The 23,122-nt window shown below is 26.9% G+C and overlaps 2 protein-coding genes across 4 annotated transcripts; one reads left to right on the top strand and one right to left on the bottom strand.

Annotated features, from left to right (window-relative positions):
• Positions 1 to 2,946: 2,946 nt before the first annotated feature.
• Positions 2,947 to 13,307, bottom strand: LOC100572681. 2 transcript variants are annotated; one of them, XM_003242183.4, is made up of 10 exons: positions 13,209 to 13,307; positions 11,699 to 12,032; positions 11,443 to 11,612; positions 10,482 to 10,702; positions 10,010 to 10,198; positions 9,626 to 9,889; positions 9,059 to 9,263; positions 8,837 to 8,992; positions 8,248 to 8,756; positions 2,947 to 3,120 (listed from the first exon to the last, which is right to left on the bottom strand). In XM_003242183.4, exons 2-10 carry the CDS (start codon positions 11,804 to 11,806, stop codon positions 3,062 to 3,064), a joined length of 1,881 nt encoding a protein of 626 aa, XP_003242231.1. In that variant the 5' UTR covers positions 11,807 to 12,032; positions 13,209 to 13,307; the 3' UTR covers positions 2,947 to 3,061. The 2 variants fall into 2 exon arrangements, with proteins under 2 accessions (XP_003242231.1, XP_029343962.1); XM_029488102.1 differs by lacking the exons at positions 11,699 to 12,032; positions 13,209 to 13,307 and having other exon boundaries at positions 11,435 to 11,561.
• LOC100162351 lies at positions 13,253 to 22,911 on the top strand. Of its 2 annotated transcripts, none has more exons than XM_001944906.5 (6): positions 13,253 to 13,651; positions 13,956 to 14,052; positions 20,301 to 20,368; positions 20,824 to 21,004; positions 21,073 to 21,338; positions 21,401 to 22,911. In XM_001944906.5, exons 2-6 carry the CDS (start codon positions 13,993 to 13,995, stop codon positions 22,050 to 22,052), a joined length of 1,227 nt encoding a protein of 408 aa, XP_001944941.1. In that variant the 5' UTR covers positions 13,253 to 13,651; positions 13,956 to 13,992; the 3' UTR covers positions 22,053 to 22,911. The 2 variants fall into 2 exon arrangements, with proteins under 2 accessions (XP_001944941.1, XP_008179699.1); XM_008181477.2 differs by having other exon boundaries at positions 13,317 to 13,651; positions 13,959 to 14,052.
• Positions 22,912 to 23,122: the final 211 nt, after the last annotated feature.

A 23,122-nucleotide genomic window follows, 5' to 3' on the forward strand; every position in this document is an offset into this window, starting at 1 on the left:
ATCGTACTCTAAAGAGTAGTTTAGCTGTAATTATATAAAGCGTTCGGGAAGACACGCACCCTAATGATCAGTTAGGTACGGACACGCACTAGGCAGGTCTGGGTGGGCCAAGCTGGGCCACTGATTTAAAGGGAGGGCCAGTTGCGTAACAAAATTTACCTATCGTGTGGTTACAACGTACAATTACAACAGAGGCGTAAATAATGTTTGAAATTTGGGGAGGCTGAAGCTCAGGTCTATACTTGAAACTTTTATGATGCTTTTAAATTATAGTAGTGAAATCATTAGTTTTTTGGGAAGGGGCTATTTCATTTTGCGAAAGAAAAAAAAAGACTAACATTTTGTATTATGTATTTTATTATATTATTATTTTGTATTGTATCATAATTTAGTATTTTAACTTCAGTATATTGTAATAATTAAATTTTGTAAAATTATGACAGGTCATTATTTTAATGTATAGGTATCTATGTTCATATTATATAATACCATAAAATAACTTATCTTGATATATTATTATCTAACATAATATTATGAAAGACATTTTTTTTATACCTTTGATAGTTTTTTTTAACTAGATATTTAAATACATATGAACATTTGGTTTTAACCCCCCCCCCCCCATGTTCCAGCTACGGCCTTGTGAGATAAGTATATTATAATATATCTTATACCTAGACTGACATATACCGTCTCCGTTCAAAATCGTTTTTCTTATACAGTGATATTGTATCATTGAATTCAAATTTAATACTATCCATTATACAGTGACCCACTTGTAGCCTACTGTACAGCAGAGCAACATCCACTTACCCACCTTTTTTTGTATGTATACACACGATTAGTAGTCGAAATTATGCTTCGATATTCAACTTCTAGATATTTTCTGATGAAAAAACGAATTGTTACCTATACTTTAATTGAGAGGTCAAAATCGAATATTCACAGTTATCAAAAGCGTAGGTAAAAAAAAACTACAGAAAAACGGGTTTTGACAGAATTAACTAAGTTTTTTTGATTTAACAAAAATACTAACAACCGCAGATACTTTAAATAATCACCAATTGTTTATACTGCTATTTTCAAATCATAATATTCAATTTTTACTTTTAATTTTACTTTTTTTGAGCTATATTAATTATTATTATGCATAGGAAAATTTTGATTTTGGTTACTTTTTTTTAGTTACTCCGCGTAAATCCTCAATACTTTTTTATGAGTATCCGAAATAAGAATTTTGACAACATTTGTCAAAATCACGAAAACTTTCAAATTATTTTGAGTTAAAAATTCAAACAAATTTTAGATTCTGAACGGAGCGATTTTTTTTTTGTGTCTGTCTTTACCGTTTGGGGCAGTACAACTGCTTCGATTTTCTTTAACAGTATCTTGAACCTTGGGAAGGTAAATCTAGTTGGTACATTCGGAAGTTTGTTAGATATTAGTGGTTTAACTGAGCGTAGTCGTTCGTTTAAAATAAAATAAAAATTAAGGAAAAATGTTAATTTTTACGTAAAATCGGTTTTCAACAAAATCGATTTTGGTTTTTGGTGTAACTTTAAAACAAATTACTGTACATATAAATGAAATTTTCACTGAACGTTTATAATAGAGTTTTGAATACACTAAAAAATTTTCAAAATATTTTGAGCTGATTACGGACCTAATATTTAGTTTTTTATATTTATTCCAAAGATTTGAAAATTTAATATAAGATTCTTCATAACCTTTCTACATTCTAACAAAAAATAATGCATACCGGAAAGTCAAACTAATTTTGTATGAGCATTTGAGTTATACATTTTTAGTGCTATTTTAAGTATAATTTTAGACGAAATTAGATATTTAAATGAAGTATTAGGATTTTATAGTTATTTTGTTGAAATTTAAAAATATTACCCTAATATATATACATTGCAGGGTATTATTATTTTCAGCTGAAGACGGTCGTCTTCGGTCGATCACAATTTCGTCCGAAAGCGGATATAGTCTGGCCTTATCCATATTATAATATAGGCTGACCGGCAGATCGTCTCCACTCAGAATTAATTTTGGTGTACACTATACGTCTATAAAATGATATTATATTCACACCAAAAACTCTGTGTAAAAAAAAATAAATTTAGTCATAATTAAATCTTTAAAAGACTTGATATAATATGGAAACTCAGTAAAATGTCATTTTATAATATTACAAATACCTATGATGACAAATAAGTTCAATTGTAATGTTAAATACTTAGTCACCATATTGTTTATACATTATTAATTACGAAAAATACTATAGTGGTTACTTAATTGCGTTTATTTAAATATACTTCTACGTCCTGCCAAATAGTTGAAAAATATGTTGACCAAGTATTTAACATTACAATTGATCTTATCTGCCCGACATGTACCCCATGTCCGGCGGCACTGTTGTATTATGTACACTGTATCATAAAAAAAGCCGGTAAGTGGATGTTGCTCTACTGCACAGTGCACAGTATGTTACAAGCGTGGTTAAATGTATAATGGATTGTATTAAATTTGAATTCAAAGATATATCATTGTGTAAGAAAAACGATTTTGAGCGGAGATATTTCAATATTTTATATTGTTATTTTTTATTATAGCCTGTAAGTTGGATTGATATTAGAATACTATAATTTTTATTCATTTCTATGGTGATAAGCAAAGCATTAAAAATTAAAATCACATTATTAGCGATTTTTTGTAATTTGTTGGTGGTTTTTCCCATGGTATTATTGAGAAAATCTAAAAATGACCTAGTACCATCTTTATCTAAATTGCTAAAAGATAAGATACTATAATATGTTGAAATCAAAGCACTCCTTGTAGAAATTTCATATACCTACAGGATAAAAAAAAAAAAAAATTCCACTGTAAAACCACTAGCTTCCTCACTCCACTCAGAATCTAAAATAATATAATATACCTAACAAAATTAAATAATATGTAATATTTATTGATTTTACTATAAATATTTGAAAAAAAATGTAAATATACAAGTATGCAATAATCAGCACAGTATTTTGTTATTCTGATTGATTTCTTGAACTTAGAATAGTAGTTTGTTAGGTACATATTTTCCGAAACACCAAACACAACTTTGATTTTCTGAAATAATAAAATGTAAAACAAAACTATTTAAAAATAAATCACATTTTTTGACTAAAACAACTATGGTACAGTAGGTTAAATTATTTTTTTGCCGAAAAAATTGCATTTGAAAATGTCATTGTGTGTATAAAACTATAAAACATAATAATTTATTTTAAGTGTCAAGTACCCACCAATTAAATTTTTAAATAATAACAAAATAAATAACTATGTTATTCTTCGTTTAATATTATATAATTTTGTTTTTGAAAACTTTGTGTTCAATTTTCATTTTTTGACATAGCAAAATTTTATTATCAACATTAATTTTAAAAAAGGTGGGTACTAATCGTGTGTATACTTTCCAAAAAAGGTGGCTAAGTGTATGTCGCTCTGCTGTACAGTAGGTTACAAATGGCAGTTTGTCAGTCTAGGTATTAGACATACCTATTATAGGTATATATATCTATAGTATTAAAAAAAATTGATAGGTATTAATGATAAATTCCAAATTATATAAGATATATAATAGTATATTTTAAAAGTTTCAAGTGCCCACAAATAATATTATACAATCATTACAATCACAACAAAATAACTAAAATATTAATTCCAGGTTTTAGATTCTGAGTGAAACGATGAATGTATTGATTTTACAATGATGTGTGTGTTTTTTTTTATTTTTTTATTTAATTATTTTTTTTTGTGTCTGTCATCACCTTTTAGGACAGTAAAAGTGCTTGGATTTTCTTCAACAGTACCTTTTCTGATAGGAAAGTGAATCTAGTTGGTACTTTGGGGGTCAAAAGCGCCGTGAAAAACAAAAAAAAAATTAAGGAAAAACGGGAATTTTTACGCAAAATCTGTTTTCGAGAAAATTGATTTTGATTTTTGGTGTAACTTTAAAACGAATGACTGTAGATACATGAAATTTTCACTGGTTGTTTATATTTTCATTTTCTATACATGATAAAATGATAAAATGATAAAAATATTTTGGTTTGTTTTGAGCTGTTTACGGACAATTTCAGTTTCCAATTTAATTAGGTTTTTTTTTCTTTGAATGTCAATAAAACTTTATTTGTTGAGTAAAAATACTTGAAAATTTAATACAAGGCTCCTACTATATTGTTACAATGAGATTTGAAAAATATTAAAAATCCTTAGTCACAGTTTTTTTTTATTAGCATTTAAAGTTCAAAAATTGACAAAATATGTAAAAATCACGAAAATTAGCAAATTATTTTGAGTTAATAATTCGTATAAATTTTTCTTTTTAGAACTAAGATTTTAAAAATGTAATACAAGATTCCTTTAAAGGTTAATCTACCCTTTAATCAAAAAAAAAAATGTCTATAAGAACTCAAATTAAATTTTTATGAGCGTTTGAAATTCCTATTTTTACAACACTTTGATATTCACTCGATTTCTTACGTAACGATTTTCTTATTTTATTGTAATTAAAAAACGAATGACTGTAGATACTTGAAAATTTCACTGATGTTTATATTAGCATTTTATACATACCGATAGAATTTTGAAAATAATTTGACTCTTTTGAGCTTGTTAACGGACATTGTAAGTTTTCAATTTTTTTAGTTTTTTTTTTCTATAAATATCAATAAAGTTTTATCTATTGGGCCAAAAAGTGTAAAAAATTAATAAAAATCTCTGATATATTGTTACAATAGCAGTTGAAAAATATTAAAATACATAGGCACAATTTTTTTTTATAAGCATTTGAAGTTAAAATGTTGACAAAATTTATCAAATTTAAAATTGAATAATTATTTTGTAGTTAAAAATATATAAAATGTTCAACTTTTATATCTAAGGATTGAAAATTTAAAACAAGATTCCACGTAAATATTTAATTCTGTTGCCAAAAATTCTAAGAAATACATAAGCACAGTTTTTTTTTATAGTAATTTTAATTTCAAATTTGGACGAAATTTCATATTAAAAAACCTGGAATAACTATTTTAGTTATTTTGTTGTGATTGTAATGATTGTGTAATATTATTTGTGGGTACTTGAAACTTCTAAAGTATACTATTATATATCTATGATAGTACCACGGTTTGTTGTTGATGTATAACGCGTTACCATAATGGATATTGTGATATGATTAATTTAGAATTTATTATTAATACCTATATAGGTCAATTTTTTTTAATACTATAGATAGGTATACCTATAATAGGTATGTCTAATACCTAGACTTACAAACTGTCTCCGCTCAGAATCGTTTTTCTTATACAGTGATATTATATCATTGAATTCAAATTTAATACTATCCATTATACAGTGACCCACTTGTAACCTACTGTACAGCATAGCGACATCCACTTACCCACCTTTTTTAATATGTAATTTCGTCCAAATTTGAAATTAAAATTACTATAAAAATAAACTGTTCTTATGTATTTCTTAAAATTTTTGGCAACAGAATTAAATATTTAGTGAAATTTAGTGAAATTTTCAAGTTTCTACAGTCATTCGTTTTTTAATTACAACAAAATAAGAAGATCGTTACGTAAGAAATCGAGTGAATGTTGTAAAAATATGAATTTCAAACGCTCATAAAAATTTAATTTGAGTTTCTTAGACATTTTTTTTTTTTGATAAAGGTAGATTATCCTATAAGGAATCTTGTATTACATTTTAAAATCTTAGTTCTAAAAAGAAAAATTTTTACGAATTAAAAAAATTCCCGTTTTTCCTTAATTTTTCTTTTGTGTTTCACGGCGCTTTTGAAAACTGTTGGAAAAATTTTACTTTTGACCCCCCAAAGTACCAACTAGATTCACTTTCCTATCAGAAAAGGTACTGTTGAAGAAAATCCAAGCACTTTTACTGTCCTAAAAGGTGATGACAGACACAAAAAAAAAAAAAAAAAAAAAAAAAACACATCATTGTCAAATCAATACACTCATCGTTTCACTCAGAATCTAAAATGTGGGTAAGTGGATATTACTCTGCTATACATTAGGTTACAAGATGGTCACTGTACAATTGATGATATTAAATTTGAATTCAATGATATAATATCATTGTATCCGTTAAACGATTCTGAGTGGTGACGATTTGTCAGTGTGGATATTTTATATATTAATGGTAATTAGGAATATGGGAATTTGACCTTCTCAAAGGTCCATTTAAATTCGTTTTTCCATCTAACAAGATAATGAAGTTGAAAGTCGAAACATTATTTCGACTACTTATCATTTACACAAAAAAAATTAAAAATAATAACATAGGTACATCATTAGAAAATCAATACATTCATCGCTTAGTTCAGAATCGAAAAGTAAATGTAAAAGATTGAATAAAAAGTAAATAAACTGTTTCAATAATGTCAGAATACAAATTTAAAAAAATGATAAAAATTTAAAATTAAGTTTATGTTGTATCTTAGGTTAGTTGTTGAAGTTTTAATTTATTTACCAATACTTTAAATATAATAATAAAAATATTGCTACATTGAAACTTAATTCATGTTTAATTTATTAATTAAGTTATTAACAAAATTATTTTGAAGTTTACTGGTTGTCCTAATTTTTTTGGTTTCCATTTTGGAAGATCTATTTACCATATTTATCTGCATTGATTTTAAAACATGCAATGATTTATAAATATAAGAGTGAGTTCATGAAAACTTCAACTTTATCAACAGTGGCGTACACACGATTTCTGATAGGGCTTAGCTAAATGGGAGGGGAAGATTGGAAAATCCCCCACTCTCTTAAAACTTTTTAATAAGGTAATACAAAGCCAATGGATAGGGGGGGATCCAACCCCCCCATTTCAAAACCCCCTTGTATACGCCACTGCTTATCAAATCCAAACTTAAATCCATCCCAAATTAAAATTGTTTTGTCTTTTTCACAAATAACTTCATATTTTGTATACAATTAAGTATGTATAATCGTGTTATTTACGGTAAAGAGTTATTTATCACAAAATGTATTATGTTGCACGGGTGATGAATGATGAAGGTTCCACGTAAATAGGTTATATATAAATTACTTTATTCACAATAATATTGTCAAATATATTTAGTAATATCTTAGGCTGACAGTATAAAAGATCCAGACTGACATACCGTCTTCGCTCAGAATTGTTTTTCTTATATAATGATATTATATATTTACATCAATAAATTCAAATTAAACACCATCACATTACAGTGACCCATTTTTAACCTACTGTACAGCAGAGTGACACCCACTTTCCCACTTTTTTTTATATAATTATTTATTAACCTTAATTGAAATTAATTCAATCAACATTGACTCAATTGACTCCATTTATTTAATTAATTTATATTTCCTATAGTGTGAGGTTAGAAATCAATTAATTATAGCTATCGGTGGTGATTCCAATACAAGAGGGTCACCACCTATCTAAAATTAATGAGTGCCCGTGTCTAGATCACCGGGAGCTTGGATAAATATTGTGTAACCAAGCTCCCAAAGCGCGGTGATAAAGTTGAATACCGGGTGCCTGGCCACACTATTCAGAGTCAGGTGCTATGAAGTATTGAAGTATGAATACAGAGGGGGGAAGGAGAGCAATTGGACATGGCACCCGGGAGTACAGAACCCCGTTGAAATTAATTTATAATTTTTGAAACCTTGGTATGCATTCTTATTTTGTATAACAATATTATAATATATATTATAATATATTATATAGGTACAGGTTGTAACAGAAAAACCCGAGTACCTGACAAATTAAATAACTTTTGTTGTTATCAATATTTAAATATTTTTTTTTTTTGATAATTTATAGACGCTTTTGTTACTAGTATAGTATCAATTTGTGAATGTTATTTTAAGGCAAATTTTGATGGTAAAAATATTTATTTAAACCAAGGATTTTATTTATTATAATGTTTAAAATATCAAGTTGTATCAATTTTTAATTTTTAATTTGTCAGGTTTTTCTAAGTAAAATAGAGTACTCAACGTTGTCACCAGACCACCAGTTACCCAATATTTACCCAAGCACCTGGTGCTCTAGATACTTTTAATTTTTTTAACTATAATCTTGATAAATTGAAATTTTTCTACATTTTATTTTATTAAACAAATATTATATTGTTTTCAAAAAATTAAAAATAACTTAAGATTAAATGCTTACCTGCATTAACATTAGCCATGGTAAAACACATAGAACACACTAAACTTGGCATACCAAGTGGTCCTAAAGTAACAGGACATCTAAGTTCTTTGTGTTCTTGTTCACAAACAAACATTCTGAAATCTGTAAATGATAACAAAATCCGTTTACAAGTGTTGCAAAAGTAAGTATGTTTAGCACCAGTAAAAGAACCAATCAATTTAGCAGCATCCACTTTAACTTGGACATATTCTACTGATAGTTTATTCATATAATATGATAGCATTGTTCGACAATAATATTGGTCCTCCTTTTTAAATTTTTTTTTTTTATTAGAAAAATAACTAATCATATGACGCGTATGTAGTAACATTTGTAACTCTTGTAAAACATTTTCATCATGTTCATTTTTCTTAATTTTGAAGGCTATATTCCAATAAGTAAACTTAAGATGTTGGATGGATAATTTGTCTAATGATTTTCTATCTAATTGACACACTTTATCCAATGTGTCGTCCATTCTATTAATCCTGAAAACACACAATAAACTTAAGATAAATAATACTTATAGGTTATAATAATTGTAATAATTATATTTTCAACTTAGTACCTGAGAGTCTCAATACAATCAATAACATTATCATAATCACAATCATTTATAGATAAAATTTTTTTCTCAAGTTCAACTAAGTTTTCAGGAATTGTACAAAATAGCAATTTATTTTTAACATGACCATCATTTTTACTATACTTGGCTATGTTGCACCTAAAATACGACATTAATTATTATTACACAATCAAAGGTTTCTATTATAAAAATGCTTAGACTTACTGAAATGTGAGAACACATATACACTCATTTTTTGAAAATACTACTGATGTACAAGTATAGTTTTGTACTTGTTCACTAAAATTATTATTTACTATTTTTAAAGTAAAAGTTACTTCAGATTTTATAGCAGAAAAATACATACAAATAAATTTACCAACGTCTGTCACTAGTATTAACAAATTTTTTTCTAATACAATTGTAAAACCTAAACACAAACATAATTATAATAAGTATAGTTGAGCAAGGACTCGCACTTAAAAAAAAAAATTCTTGGGTCGAGTTCAAATACTCGACTTGATTACATTTGTTTTTATGCTCATAATGTACTAGACTGCTTTATTGGAATAAGAAATGTTATCGATATTTTTGATAAGAATACCAATTAATGAAGGTTGCAACTTTGCAATTTTAATATGAACGAGAAATTTTTAAATACTATCAATTTTGAGTTTTGAACTCGATTCGACAAATTAATGCTAACTCAACACATTTTTCAATTAAACAATAGTCAGTACTCACACAACTCTTAATAATCACTATTTAAATAATAACAAAAAATTAAATTACCAGGTATAATTGCAGTTTTAGGAATCATTTCTTTTTTTGTTGATAAAATTTGTTTTTCGGATAATGAATACAACATCACCAATACAAATGACATTTTTGTAAAAAATATGAGACATTTATCATTTGAAATACTTTCTACTCGAATGTTTTTCACACAGGCAAAGTCTTCGTCCGGCCACAAAATAAATGTACAATGCACATTAGGGTAGTTCAATATTTCATGAACATAAACTTGACCATTTGTCAAGGAAACTACTAACCAAACTAATAAAAATATGTGATTAAAGAATAATTATAAAACAAATTATTTTTAAATATTTTTTTTTTTCACATATAAACAAATAAAATACAAAATTTATTATATTTACATCATATTATACATACATAATTCACTTGATATCTGAAACCATTTAATATGTTTTATAGAAACAGTATGAAATTCAAACTCTTTCAAAAAAAATGATTTTTCTGATGAAGTTGACCAAAATGTCAACATATTATTTGAATGACAACATATAGTACCATAAACTTCTGTTTCATTTTCATGTTTTAAGGTATGAGTAAAAACAAAATCTGAAATTTAAATAGTGTATAACTCAAATACCACTAAATCTAAAATAATATTATAATATATTATATGTTATGCTATATATTTTATTATTGATATCATTCATTTAATACAAATCATAATTATAGTATATTATAACATATTACCTTTTTGTTTAATAATATTATTATAACATTATAATAACGAATAATATTAGTATAATGTTATTATAATACTATAATAATATTATCATTACAAAATGCTGTCTTAAGTAATAATATTAAAATAGTAGTTGTAATAAAGTCTTACTTTTAATTTGTAACGAATTTTCTTTTTCACGGCAATAATAAAGTATTCGGTTCTCAGTTTTAAAAATATTAAGATTCTTTTTGTCTATTACAAAACAAGGTTTCTTAGATACTATTAAAAACCATTTTTGTGGTATGTCACTTAATTTTTCTATCCATTTATTATTATTTTTTTCTAAAAATACTATATTGCTGTTATTTCCCATATAAATGACATGCCAACTGAAATAAAATGTTATAATTAATTAATCTATCAAAGTTTCTTTATAATTAATTTAGGATTTCACCTCTTAATATTAATAAACATTTTTTAATATTCTATTTATTTAATTTGGATTTAAAAAAAAAAAATAATAATGCATTGTTTACAGCTTTATATATTTTTCAAACATATATACTTCTAATTTTTTAAATAACATAACTGAAAATCACATTTTCATGAAATGTATTATATGAACTACTAAAAAAAATATGCACTAATATATTTAAATGAACATCTAAAATTTATCCGTGAAAATAAATAAGAACATATGTTTACAAAATAAGAACTATTTTTGAATCCTTTGATATAAGGGTTAAAATTTATGATTTTAGTTCTATAGAACAGAAAAAAAATGTATTGTAATCTGTTTTTTTAAAATCTCAAATGTATACGCTATTCAGACTTATATTCTTGTCAATTTACAATGATATGTGTTTTTTTTCATTATAAAATGCCTAATCGAAGGCCACCACCTTTAATGATATCGAAAAGTTTATTAATCCTAAAACCTTGCATTATTTTTCATATTCTGTTTAAACTTAATTAATACTTCTTTGTATCCGCAGCTTACAATAAGTTATATAATTTAACAAACTTCTCACACATAAAACATTATTATATTAACCCCAATCATTTTTTTTTTTTTGCTGGATCACTTGAACACGACATAGATTGGAAACAAATCCATTTACCTACTTACTTTCGACTGTTGGGGTATACTGTCAAATTGTGTTCTTGGCACACCACTGGTGTTTGGAAACGTATTTCATTGAAATTTTTATCTTCAAACGGTTTCTCTTTTGAGAATGGGATTGACGTCCTAAATACCTTGTAGTCCATAGACGGCCTAAACAGGTCCGACTGGATGTCCTATAAAAATAGCATTATTTGTAAGATTAACCCAATGCGTCGGTATCGAAACTATACTACATAATAGAATGCTGCGATATACGTACGACGATCAACAGACCATTGTCCGTCGAGAAGACGAACGAATTGTTGACGGATACGCAAGAAATGAACTTGCTCGTGTATTCGAACTCTTGGACCAGATTAACGGTCATCTTCCTTTCCAAAATGGATTTTCTGTACACTATCCTTTGATTTTGGTATTTCAAATTTTTTCATTAGATATCGAAATTGAATTTAATATTTATCACAGGACACTGATTCGCCGGCGCGCCACAACCCTGTATTATCTATGCCCGCAACGTTGCCGGTTTGCGGTTTGTTTTGGTTTAGGGGCAGCGTACACTGACAAACGTTGACAACGTTGTCTGATCCGTCATGCTAAGACGAGTCAATTTTATTATTTACTAAATGCTCAATTCACTTTATTATCTATGCGTGAACAGTTCATTCAGAAATTTCATCTATTCTGTGGTTCAACCACGATTAAAGATAGTACTATCTATAGCCGTGGGTTCAACAGTCATCATAGACAAATATTATTTGTCTATGAAGTCCATTTTCAGGCGCATAGAGTGTTCATCTCGATTTAAGATAGTACTATATTATACTTATATCTCTAACCTCATAATATGAGCTAAGGGTATTACCTTTGATTATACATAGTACATATTATAGCTTGGTATGTATAATCAATGGTATTACTCTGAATCACGGTTTAAGATACTATCTTAAACCATGCTCTGAATCTAAAATCTTAAAATCTATCTATTCTATAAATTTGGCACAGATATAGGTATAGATAATACCTAGTACAATTTAGGCTTCATGGATAATACATTAATACCACGGACAAGAGTACAAGACCGTGGATAGTACCATAGTATAAGGAATAAGAAGTATGCTCAATGATAAGACTGCGCATATTTTTTTAAGGGGCAATGTATAATTTATATAGGCAACCAACAATTTATAAGCACAAGGCGACGTCACGAGTATAAATTTAATCTTATGCAACGCAGTATGCACAAAAACACAAGGCGGAGCATATGTGCGAACTAGGACGAAAACACGGTTCGAGTTAATCATACTTCTTATTTCTTATACTATGGATAACATTATACATTATGTTACATTATATTACATTACATTATAATATGTATTCATAGAGCAATATCCATAGGCGCAAATAGCGTTTGGGATTTGGGGGGGCTAAAGCCTTACTTTGATAATATTATCGTATAAGCTTAAAATAAAATGTAGGAAATGTTTGGGGGGGCTATAGACATTTTTGGGAGGGCTTAGCCCCTAAAGCCTTGGATAAAATATTACTAATATCACTCTGTTGTACTATGTACTATAAGCATAGATATTACATTATGTATTATCTATGATTATAAATTGTATTGCTGTTAATTGTATTTGTGGTTTTTAGTTTTTACACAGACTATATTATATACTATATATTACTATATATAGTATTATAATATATCTGTGGGTTTTTATTATTTATTGGAGTATTGATGATAAGAACTCAGCGCAGTGACGTAAACTTACTATACGAGATGGTTGGTTAATCTCTTTTCTATGGTTGGTACGGTGCTGCAGCCCCGGCCCGCAACACCTTGCGAGTTGCGAGTTGCGACGCGACTGCCGCTCATTGCTCAGTCGCGCTTGCTCGGCCGCTCTCGCAGCCGTAGTGCCGTCTTTCCGCTGCTTAATTTCTCGTTTTATTGTTCGATATACGATTTCTTTGTGTGGCAGACGGCAGTGCTGTGAGCAGTGTAGTGTGTTGTGCGCGCCACGAACATTGTTCCTCAGTGGCCAGTGGCCACACATACGAGACACGAGTACACGATACACGCTCGAGCGCGCGGACAAGATACGTTGAACCTGTCGGCAGACGACGATATGAGCATTGCGATATTCGTGACGTTGCGGTCGTCGTCCGGACAGAACATCGTGTCTGCGACTTGCTGCATCTGGGCCAGTGCACTCGGGTATGTACCCATGACCCATGTACTACGCTGATCGTTTTTTAATATTTTTTTCTGACTGACGCGTGCACCGCTTTTCGACATCGGTCTTTGTACCTATTATATACATTGTTGTAGTGGTGGTATTTAATATTCCTAATATTTATCATTACTAATGTATCATCATTCATAATTATAATTTACAATTATTACCACTATTATTGTTGTTAATTTTTATTCTACTCGAGAAGGAACTATTCGTTGCATAGCTTTTACATTCTTCTTTCTCATTATTATTATACTGTTCAACAAATTGTTGTTTTTTCAGTAGTCAGTAATCAATTGGAGACCTATGAATAAACGTCATGCAAGAAAAATTACCCATATCTGACCCTACAGATGTGCAAGTCGTTTCACAGTACCCAGTAAGCATTTTATTTTTAGTCTGGTCCTTTTAATAACAAGTATATTATGAATTATGAAGCATATACAAATATTATGTTTTCAACCCTTAAGCCTAATTATACGTGTGAACTCTATTCTAAAAAAAAATACCTACCCACTTTCTGCTCATAATGACAAACCAACTACCTATGGCAGCACTAAGACTTATGCTCAAAGATTTACCTTACGTTCCTACCTTGCTCAAAAATATTAATGCTTCCCCAAAGACAACAGTGCCTACAAACTTTTTCAATTTATTATTGTGGCCTAACCACCAGTGAGAAATGTGAAGTACTGGATGAAACCATTTGGAAGTTTGAGTATTTTCTTTTGGGATGGAGTATAGACAGCATTGTTGGTTCATATGTGAGTTCTGGACACTTAATGTCCAAGTTAAGTTAATTTATTAATTAGCTACACTTCTATTTAACATTTAAAAACAAAATAATATAATATTCTAAGGCTGTCAATATTAAACACTGTTGAATACTTTAAGGACGTCTAATTTATGTAAACTTGTTATTATTTTTAAGATAAGTACCTAGGTACTTCTTTAAAGGTAATTTATAAGGTAATTATTTTTATAAATTGTTGACTTTATAAGAATTTTCCTACTTCACCCTTCAAAGATAACATCAGGACTTAAATTTTAAAAGTATAAGAGTAGTTTATTTAAAATTTGAATTCAAATTTGTCTGTCCCCCTATATACCAGGGGTGGCCAAACTTTTTTGATTAACATCTACTGAGGGTATATTTTTTTCTTTTAGGATCAACTAATATAAAAAAATTATTTTATATAAATAATAAAATAAAAGTAAAGTTATCATGAGTATTTCACATTAAATTTATAAATAATTTAAAAATATATTAACATTATATTGTTAATGTAGAAGCGTGTCATTGTATATCATAGCCAGTTAATTATAATCTCGTTAGTAGTAGCTATAACTGCTAAACGAAGACAATGATCTAAATGATCATCAGAAAGTATGGCTCGGTAAATATTCAGCTTTTATAACTTTCATGTGATGTAATGCTATATTAACATTAACATGTTAATCCAAAATATGTATTTGATAACTGTATCTACTAAATGACAAATGTATAACAACAATTAATAAATTCTAACAAGAGGACTTATAAATCATCCAAGATCGACCGTTTGGCCATCTCTGCTCTATACAAATCACTAAGTAGCAAAAGCGCCTTTGAAATATATTCCATACTTAATAATAGCTTATAATTCTACCATTTTCCTCCTAAAAGATTCTTGAACATTGGTAATGACAAGATTAAGGTTGATTACGTTTTATTTTTAATTAAATTATGGTAAATTATGCATTTTAAAAATGTAAGAATTTAGAGAAACATTTTAAGGTCATCGCGTCCTTAGCCCTACTGACAATTAATTACTGAATACTGTCAATGATTTTAATCTAAGTTAAGTTCTATAGTGACTTTATGTCTTTACTTATTGGTTTATAGTGTTAATACTGATGTTGTGCATAGTGTCGGCTTAGCCATGGCCGCTGGAGGCAGCAAACGCGGCCAGGGCCCCTCCGTTTTTTGTTTTTTTAGAATCTTGTACATTTTTTATTTGCGGGGCATGTTCCTGGTCTTTATTGGGAGTAAGGACTCTCCAAAGTATTTATCAAAATATTTAACCTAAACGTAATTTAATTGTCAGGTGCAATTTTTCTTTGCTACAGGGCCCAATAAACTTTATTATGTGGCTCCTTAAAAAACTGATGGGCCTTTGGTACTCATATACCTACTATACCAATTTTGTCAATACTATAAGTAGTACGAACTTAAAATGAGGTGGATATACTTTTTGTAAGATCATTTTTTTAATATAATATTATAATTTAGGCTAAAATAAATACAATTAATAAACATAATAAAATGAACTCCACATAAATATTAAAACTATTTTAAACTCCTAATAAATTATATTTATTGTCTGTTGGTTCATACAAATAGACATTTCTTTTATACATTTAAATTCCATTTTCAGTTTAGTGAAGTTTGTACAATAAAAAAATATTAATATTTATTTTTTGAGTGCCTATGTGTGAGAGCAATACAATTATTATGATGGTATTTTAAATAGTTTTTATTTTTTACAATGGTTATTAGGTAGAAGTTATTAGCATATTTAAGAATATTAGTACATCAATTTGTAATTAATCACTTTAACAGTATTATAATTTACATTTTTAATCTCCTTATCCCTTTTTAATATATACCAAGACAATATATAAACTCTAGCATTATTTATCATAACAGATAAGTTTTTTTTTTATCAAGAACTGAAGGTTAATAAACTGAGATTTGTAATAAGTATTAACTGAATGTCAAAAAAATAATAACAAATCTATGAAACAACCTTATCATTCTTGATAATATATTACCTACACTTTTGATTATTTATTTGCGTTTAGTAACCTCAATGACCTAAAAGAAAATTAACTGTAGGTACCTACTACCTACACAATAACAACAACTCTTAAATACTCTTTAAACAACTTTTAAATATAAAAATATTAAGTTTGTAACCAAAATTGTTTTTGTTTAATTTTCATCCTTATTTATAATAACTTTTCTCTGGAAATTTAACATCTATCTACAATTATACTTCTGAAAATAAATAAATACATTTAAAAAGTTGGTACTTATTTAGTTAGAGATTAGCAAGTCACAAATTGAAAGTCACATTTCTGTGATGAACTATGAATAAAATAATAAAGATGAAAAAATTTGAATTACAAAAAAAATCATCTCTAGAAATTATAAGTTATTGATGATATCCATAGATTTTCACATCTAGGTATATAGAAGAATATATGCTATTATTTACTATTAGATTTTAATATATTTTAACATAAGTGATTACATTTTTGTTTTAAGATGTTCTTTATAATATGAAGAACCTATGTATGATGTTAACAATTCCTACATTTTTAATTTTTTTTTTATCAGTGATTTTTAATAAAATATACTTTTTCATTGCAAATTATTTCTGTCATTTTATTAGTACTTATTCTGAAACAATGCAGTTTTAGTGAAAAGTTAATATTATATAAAAATGTATTATTGAACTATTTGAATCTCTATCTAGTTATTAATTATTAATAATATTATGTTAATGTGGGAAGTAGTAAACTTTGCAGTCCACTCATCTTATCTAAACTTGAGATGATTTTAAATACCTACCTAATAAACTAGGTGTTGATTCAATGTATAAACATTAAAATATTGTATCTCAGTTTATGAATTGCTATTTTAATAAAGTTAAAAATGTTAAAAAAGAAAACAAAGATAAGAATATTTATATAAAATTGTTTCTTTCTAAATAATAAAAAAAAAAAATGCTTTATAAGCTTATAAAATCATCCTGTCTATTCACATGGCATTTGAATATAGGTGTATTTAAAAAACATCGATATTTTTTTTGCTGAATCAAATTACTTTAGTATAAATATTATATAAATTAGCTATATAATAAATAGTTAATACTTATATAAGATAACCTATACACAAAAGTAAAAAAGAAAATATTATCTTCCAAAGTTTTCCAAATTGATATAAATAAAATAACATGTTATAAAACATTAACAGTAGTCAATCAAAAAAAAAAGTTGGTGTTTAATTATATCAGAATGAAATAAGCGTTTTTATATACAGTAGGTATAAATAGTTATAACATAACTATAATAATTATAAACTCATAACATTTGACACATATTTATTTAGTTAGTAAATCAAGTAGATGAATACTTGAATTAATAAAAAAAAAGTGTAATACTCATGCATAAATATAAAGAACTAGCTGATCCCGTGCACTTCGTTTCCCGGCAATCAATCATTATTATTATAATAGCTTCAAAACCCATGGCAACCATTTATAAACAAAAATGTCCGGAGAAATATCAAAATCCCTGTTTGAGCACCTCCCAGGGTTGGTCCTCTCCCTTTTAAATTAGTCTATCTTCTGCTCAGAGGTATAATCTATCTATGTGTATAAAAATATCTGATCCCGTTCACTTCGTTGCCCATCAAAATTGCCAACTCTATATGAATAATATGTTTTACATATCACCATGGCAACCATTCATATACAAAACATTTCTATCGGAAATTTCAAAATAAAATATAATTTTGGTTGCCATGGTAATACGGAGATACACACCAACGAAAATCTCAAAATAATATATAAATGGTTGCCATGGTAACATGGACACACACACTGACACACATACATTCATTTTTATATATATAGATTACCTGTACAGAATTTCGTGTTGTTGATTTTTTAAATTTTTAATAATAATTACCTAAGCACTTGGTGAGCATCATGAATTAAATACATACTTGCATACAATTAAATAAAAAAAACTTTTAATACATTATACAATTTTGTATACACAATAATGACATTGATAATATTATAAAAATAAATATATATTTATGAACTAGTTCATAATTGTATATTATTATTTATTATTTGTTTTGACCAATGATGCCAACCTATCCGCGAAGCCTTAAGAAAAAAAAATGATCCACTGCCAAGTTTTTAGTTTGAAACAAAATATTATATTCTATGTATTTTATACATTTCTATTATTGGTCACTCGACCAAACTACAATGAATAAATTGTATTAAAGTGTCCCTTCGAAAAAATAAATGTTGATCTATGATTTAGGCTTTAATCATTACAGACACTTTGTTACTGATACAAACCTTTCACAATTTACTAATAATATTCCATAATTTATTACTAAAAACATAAACTATTATTACTTTCTATTTTTCCTATTTTTATTATATGTATAATAAAATAAAAGTTTCTGTTTTTGATTTTTTTGATTGGCATTTTTACCATACTACAAACCTTATTTAATTACTATATTTATGTTATAACTCATTAGATAATTATTTATTATTCACAACACATTTATTAATTAATTAAATGTTTATTGATCACTGATGATCTTTATGATGTATTTAATATGATTTATTTATCAATAATAACATTACATATTTGTTTAATAAATATTTGTTATATAATATTAGTCAATAGTCATGTGCTGCAATAGTATTTCTTTTATATCCTAAATAATCTATTGCTTTTCACAATAAAGTTTTTTTTTAACACCAATTGCATTTTCATTGGATTATTATTTTGTATAAACTGTAAAGATAATTTTGAAGCTACATATAATGAAAAAATAATTACCAATAAATTAGTGATTCAATTATTGATTAGGTCAACAATATATTATTTTAAAAAATGTTAGGTCTGTATTTCATTAAATATTGATAATAATTCTTCATTTTATTAAGGAAACTTGCATAATTCATCATAAAAATCCCAATGTGTGCAAACCAACATATTTATAATGCAACGAGATAAATAAGAATACTGGAACACGTACTACATACCAAAAAATGGTTAGCCAGTTAATATGTTCTTTTCGTACTGTGGTGGGGATCAATTAGGATTGATAGCTTAAATCGTTGGCTGTCGTGATATACACCACGTCTGGCCGTTTTTTTTTTTGCAGGGATACATTATTCTTATATTTCTCGATTTTATAATGTAATGACTTCATTTTTATCATGAATAGAAAAAAAAGGTTATCTGTGATGAAATGTTTTTTATTTTTACCGATAGTATACATAGATTTTTAATAATTAGTTTTTAAATATATTTTACGATTTTAAGTTTTTTTCCTATGAGTAATATACTATTATTGGTTCAAGTTATTAAAACAAATTTAAAGTTTTCCACTATTTATGGAAAAATGTGATTATTATATTTAAGATACATTTGACTTGTTTTTCAACAAATTACACTTGTAAATTACTTTGAATGTATTTCAATGTATTTGATATTTTGTTGTTTTTTAAAGTGTGTTTAAAATTTTAATTTACATAAAGCGCTTATTACTATTCAAAAGTTACCTATTTGTGTTAATATGATGCCTATCATATTAATACATTTTTATACTAGTGACCACCAATGTGAACAATAATACCTATTTTACTATAAATAAAACAGATACTGTATATTATATAGGTTTGCTTTTTGTACATTCGAGATGTATATTTTAAAATATTAAATAGTCATAAATTATAGCTTATTTAATTATTCTCTATAACTTAAAATATACCCTGTTGTTTTATCTATATAGTTAAATCTTTTAATTAATTAATTTTTCAGAAGATGAAGAATGATGAAGGATTTTCTAGAAACACAAGTTTTTCCTCTATGAATTTTGACATTTGCAGGTATAAATAATTTTAAAAAGTAAACTGAATTTTTTTATTCAAAAAATGGTAATAATATTTGCAAACTACAACTCAATAACCTTTTTCATAAAAAAAAAAATATATTTAAAAGTAAGTAGGGATTGTTCAATTTTTATATGCATTCTAAATTAGTGTATAATTACTATATATATGATAAATATGCTAATGTATAGTCCCTTAAAATATTTGATTGGTCCAATTACGTTTTAGTGAACCATTAAATTAATCAATTGTTTGATACATGTTTATGATACCATAAAATAATCATAATATTTTATACTACTACCTATAAACTGTTAGACATTTTGAATAAATCTATAACATTTAAAGTAAAATATACATCCAAAATTGCATGAAAACAAAAACTTTAAATATAACTTGTTTAAGATAAACAATTGCAATCTATGCTCATATTTTGATTATGTATTGTTTAGAATATGTCACTGTGAGGGTGACATTGACACACCCTTAATAGCACCATGTTATTGTGCTGGTTCATTACGATTTGTGCATCAAGTGTGTTTACAACAATGGATTAAATCATCAAATATACGATGTTGTGAACTATGTAAATTTCAGTTCATTATGCAAACCAAAACCAAACCATTTAGTCAAGTAAATATTTTATTATCAATTATTTAATTAATTTAAGATAATGTGTATCTTAAAACTTGTATTTTTAGTGGGAGCATTTAGAAATGTCTGGTATGGAGCGTAAAAAATTGGTGTGTGCAATGCTGTTTCATATAATTGCCATGACATGTGTTTGTTGGTCACTCTATGTACTTATGGATCGGACATTGGAAGAAGTTGAACGTGGGCAGTTGGATTGGCCATTTTGGACAAAACTTATTGTTGTGGGTATCGGCTTTACAGGTGGTGTTGTTTTCATGTACATACAGTGCAAGTCATATTTTATGCTTTGCCAAAGATGGAAAGCATACAATAGGTAATTTATAAGCCAACTAAAAGGTTTTCTAATTTATTCACTACTTATTAATTATGTTTTAGGGTAATATATGTACAAAATGCCCCAGAAAAACCACGAAAAAATCAAACTATACTCATTGATGTTGCTGAGAGTAGTTCAGTTGAAACTAATGCGGCTACATCAATTGTGCCTTTTAAACCACCTATTGAACAAAATGATGAAACCAGTATTGATCTCAAAGGTGTACGTAATGTTCATATATTTTTTAATAATGAAGATAATCCCATTAGATTTCAAGAGGTTGACAATCGAGAACAAGAAGATATTGAAAAACCAATTTCAAGTGACACTGGAACCTCTTGGCATATACAGATAGGAAAAACTCAAGGGGAAAATCCTGAAGGTGAATGTAACCAGGCAGCTGTATGTCAAAGCAATCAGTCAGACCCATCTTTTTTAAAATTGCAAATTAAAACAGCAGAAATAGTAATCAAGTTTGGACAAAATGAAACGGTTCCTAACGAAAAGGAATTTGACAACAAAAACGTTAACATTCAAATTGAAGAATCAAAATCTAAAAATGACATGCCTGATATTGCAAATCCAGTTCAAATACGATTAGATTATGGAAGAGACAAGAATTATGAAGACATGGAAGAAGCCCACGGGTCTCCTTCCCAATCGCCATTATTATCATCTAGAAGACTCTCTAACTATAGAGATGATAAATAATAACTTTATACACTTATTATAAGCTAATCTGTGATTTAACAGAAAATAAAACATCATAGAATTTATTTTCTTCCCACTTAATTTAAAAACTTTTTTTTTTGAGCATTTATTTCAAATAATCATTCATAGTTTTATGAACACTGAGAATAATATATTTTCTTCTTTTTATAAACCTATTTTATGTTAGTATTTAAGTTTTTATGGATTTTTTTATGTTTAGAAGCTCAATTTTTAATAAGTGTGGTTATTATTAGGATATATTATTTTTTAATCACATTATTATTAATGCATACTTTTTGATGATGAATGATGATGATAATGTAAATTTTTGACCCGGCAAAGACTGAGTTACAAATATGTGATGTTGATAAATTTCAAAACTTTTATGTATTTCATTTTTGAACCAACTCATTATATATTATATATATGAATGTCCCTTGTTAATATCACTTAAGGTGTAATACATAAAAAATTATTGTTTTACAAGTCATTTTGATTTTTTTTTTTGAATTTATAACATAAAAATATTTTGTTTTAAATTTTATTTTTATTGAATAACTGTGTATGATGCTAATTTATGTGATTTGTTATACAGAAAACATTAAAATATGTAAATGCCACTTAACATAGAGTTATTATTGCTTATTGTAGAAGTATGTAAAAGATTGAATGATATAGATATTACATTAGTAATAATTAATTACACATATTGTTCTTTGATTCTACTTCTGATAAACTTAAGGTATACATTAAAATTAAATAATGTGTTTGTTTTATTTTATGTTAAAAACACTATTTAATTGTTTTGCTCCTTAAACAATAACATTGATTAAAATATATAGTCTATATTTACAAATAACTTTTATTGTTTTATTTCAGTCAATTGATATAACACTAGGTTTGATTCCATTTTACCTATGGATGTATGATGTGTATTGTTTATTTGTATTTCCTTAATATTTAAAATACAAATTACAATTATAAATAATCAGGCTTCTCCAACGATATCGATATCGCGAACTTTTTTTCGGAAATTTAGGTATCGATAATCGTTATATATCGATTATCGA

The sequence above is a fragment of the Acyrthosiphon pisum genome, chromosome A1 (assembly GCF_005508785.2).
Source record: "Acyrthosiphon pisum isolate AL4f chromosome A1, pea_aphid_22Mar2018_4r6ur, whole genome shotgun sequence".
Taxonomy (NCBI): Eukaryota; Metazoa; Arthropoda; class Insecta; order Hemiptera; family Aphididae; genus Acyrthosiphon; species Acyrthosiphon pisum.

Excerpts from the sequence above, each read along its gene's own strand:
- LOC100162351 (XM_001944906.5), top strand. The coding sequence starts at position 13,993 with ATGCAAGAAAAATTACCCATATCTGACCCTACAGATGTGCAAGTCGTT. Across the intron at positions 20,369-20,823 it reads ATGAATTTTGACATTTGCAG|AATATGTCACTGTGAGGGTG; the intron begins GTATAAATAATT and ends TGTATTGTTTAG. Across the intron at positions 21,339-21,400 it reads AGATGGAAAGCATACAATAG|GGTAATATATGTACAAAATG; the intron begins GTAATTTATAAG and ends ATTATGTTTTAG.
- LOC100572681 (XM_003242183.4), bottom strand. The coding sequence starts at position 11,806 with ATGACCGTTAATCTGGTCCAAGAGTTCGAATACACGAGCAAGTTCATT. Across the intron at positions 9,264-9,625 it reads TAAAACTGCAATTATACCTG|GTTTTACAATTGTATTAGAA; the intron begins GTAATTTAATTT and ends GTTTGTGTTTAG. Across the intron at positions 8,757-8,836 it reads GATTGTATTGAGACTCTCAG|GATTAATAGAATGGACGACA; the intron begins GTACTAAGTTGA and ends GTGTGTTTTCAG.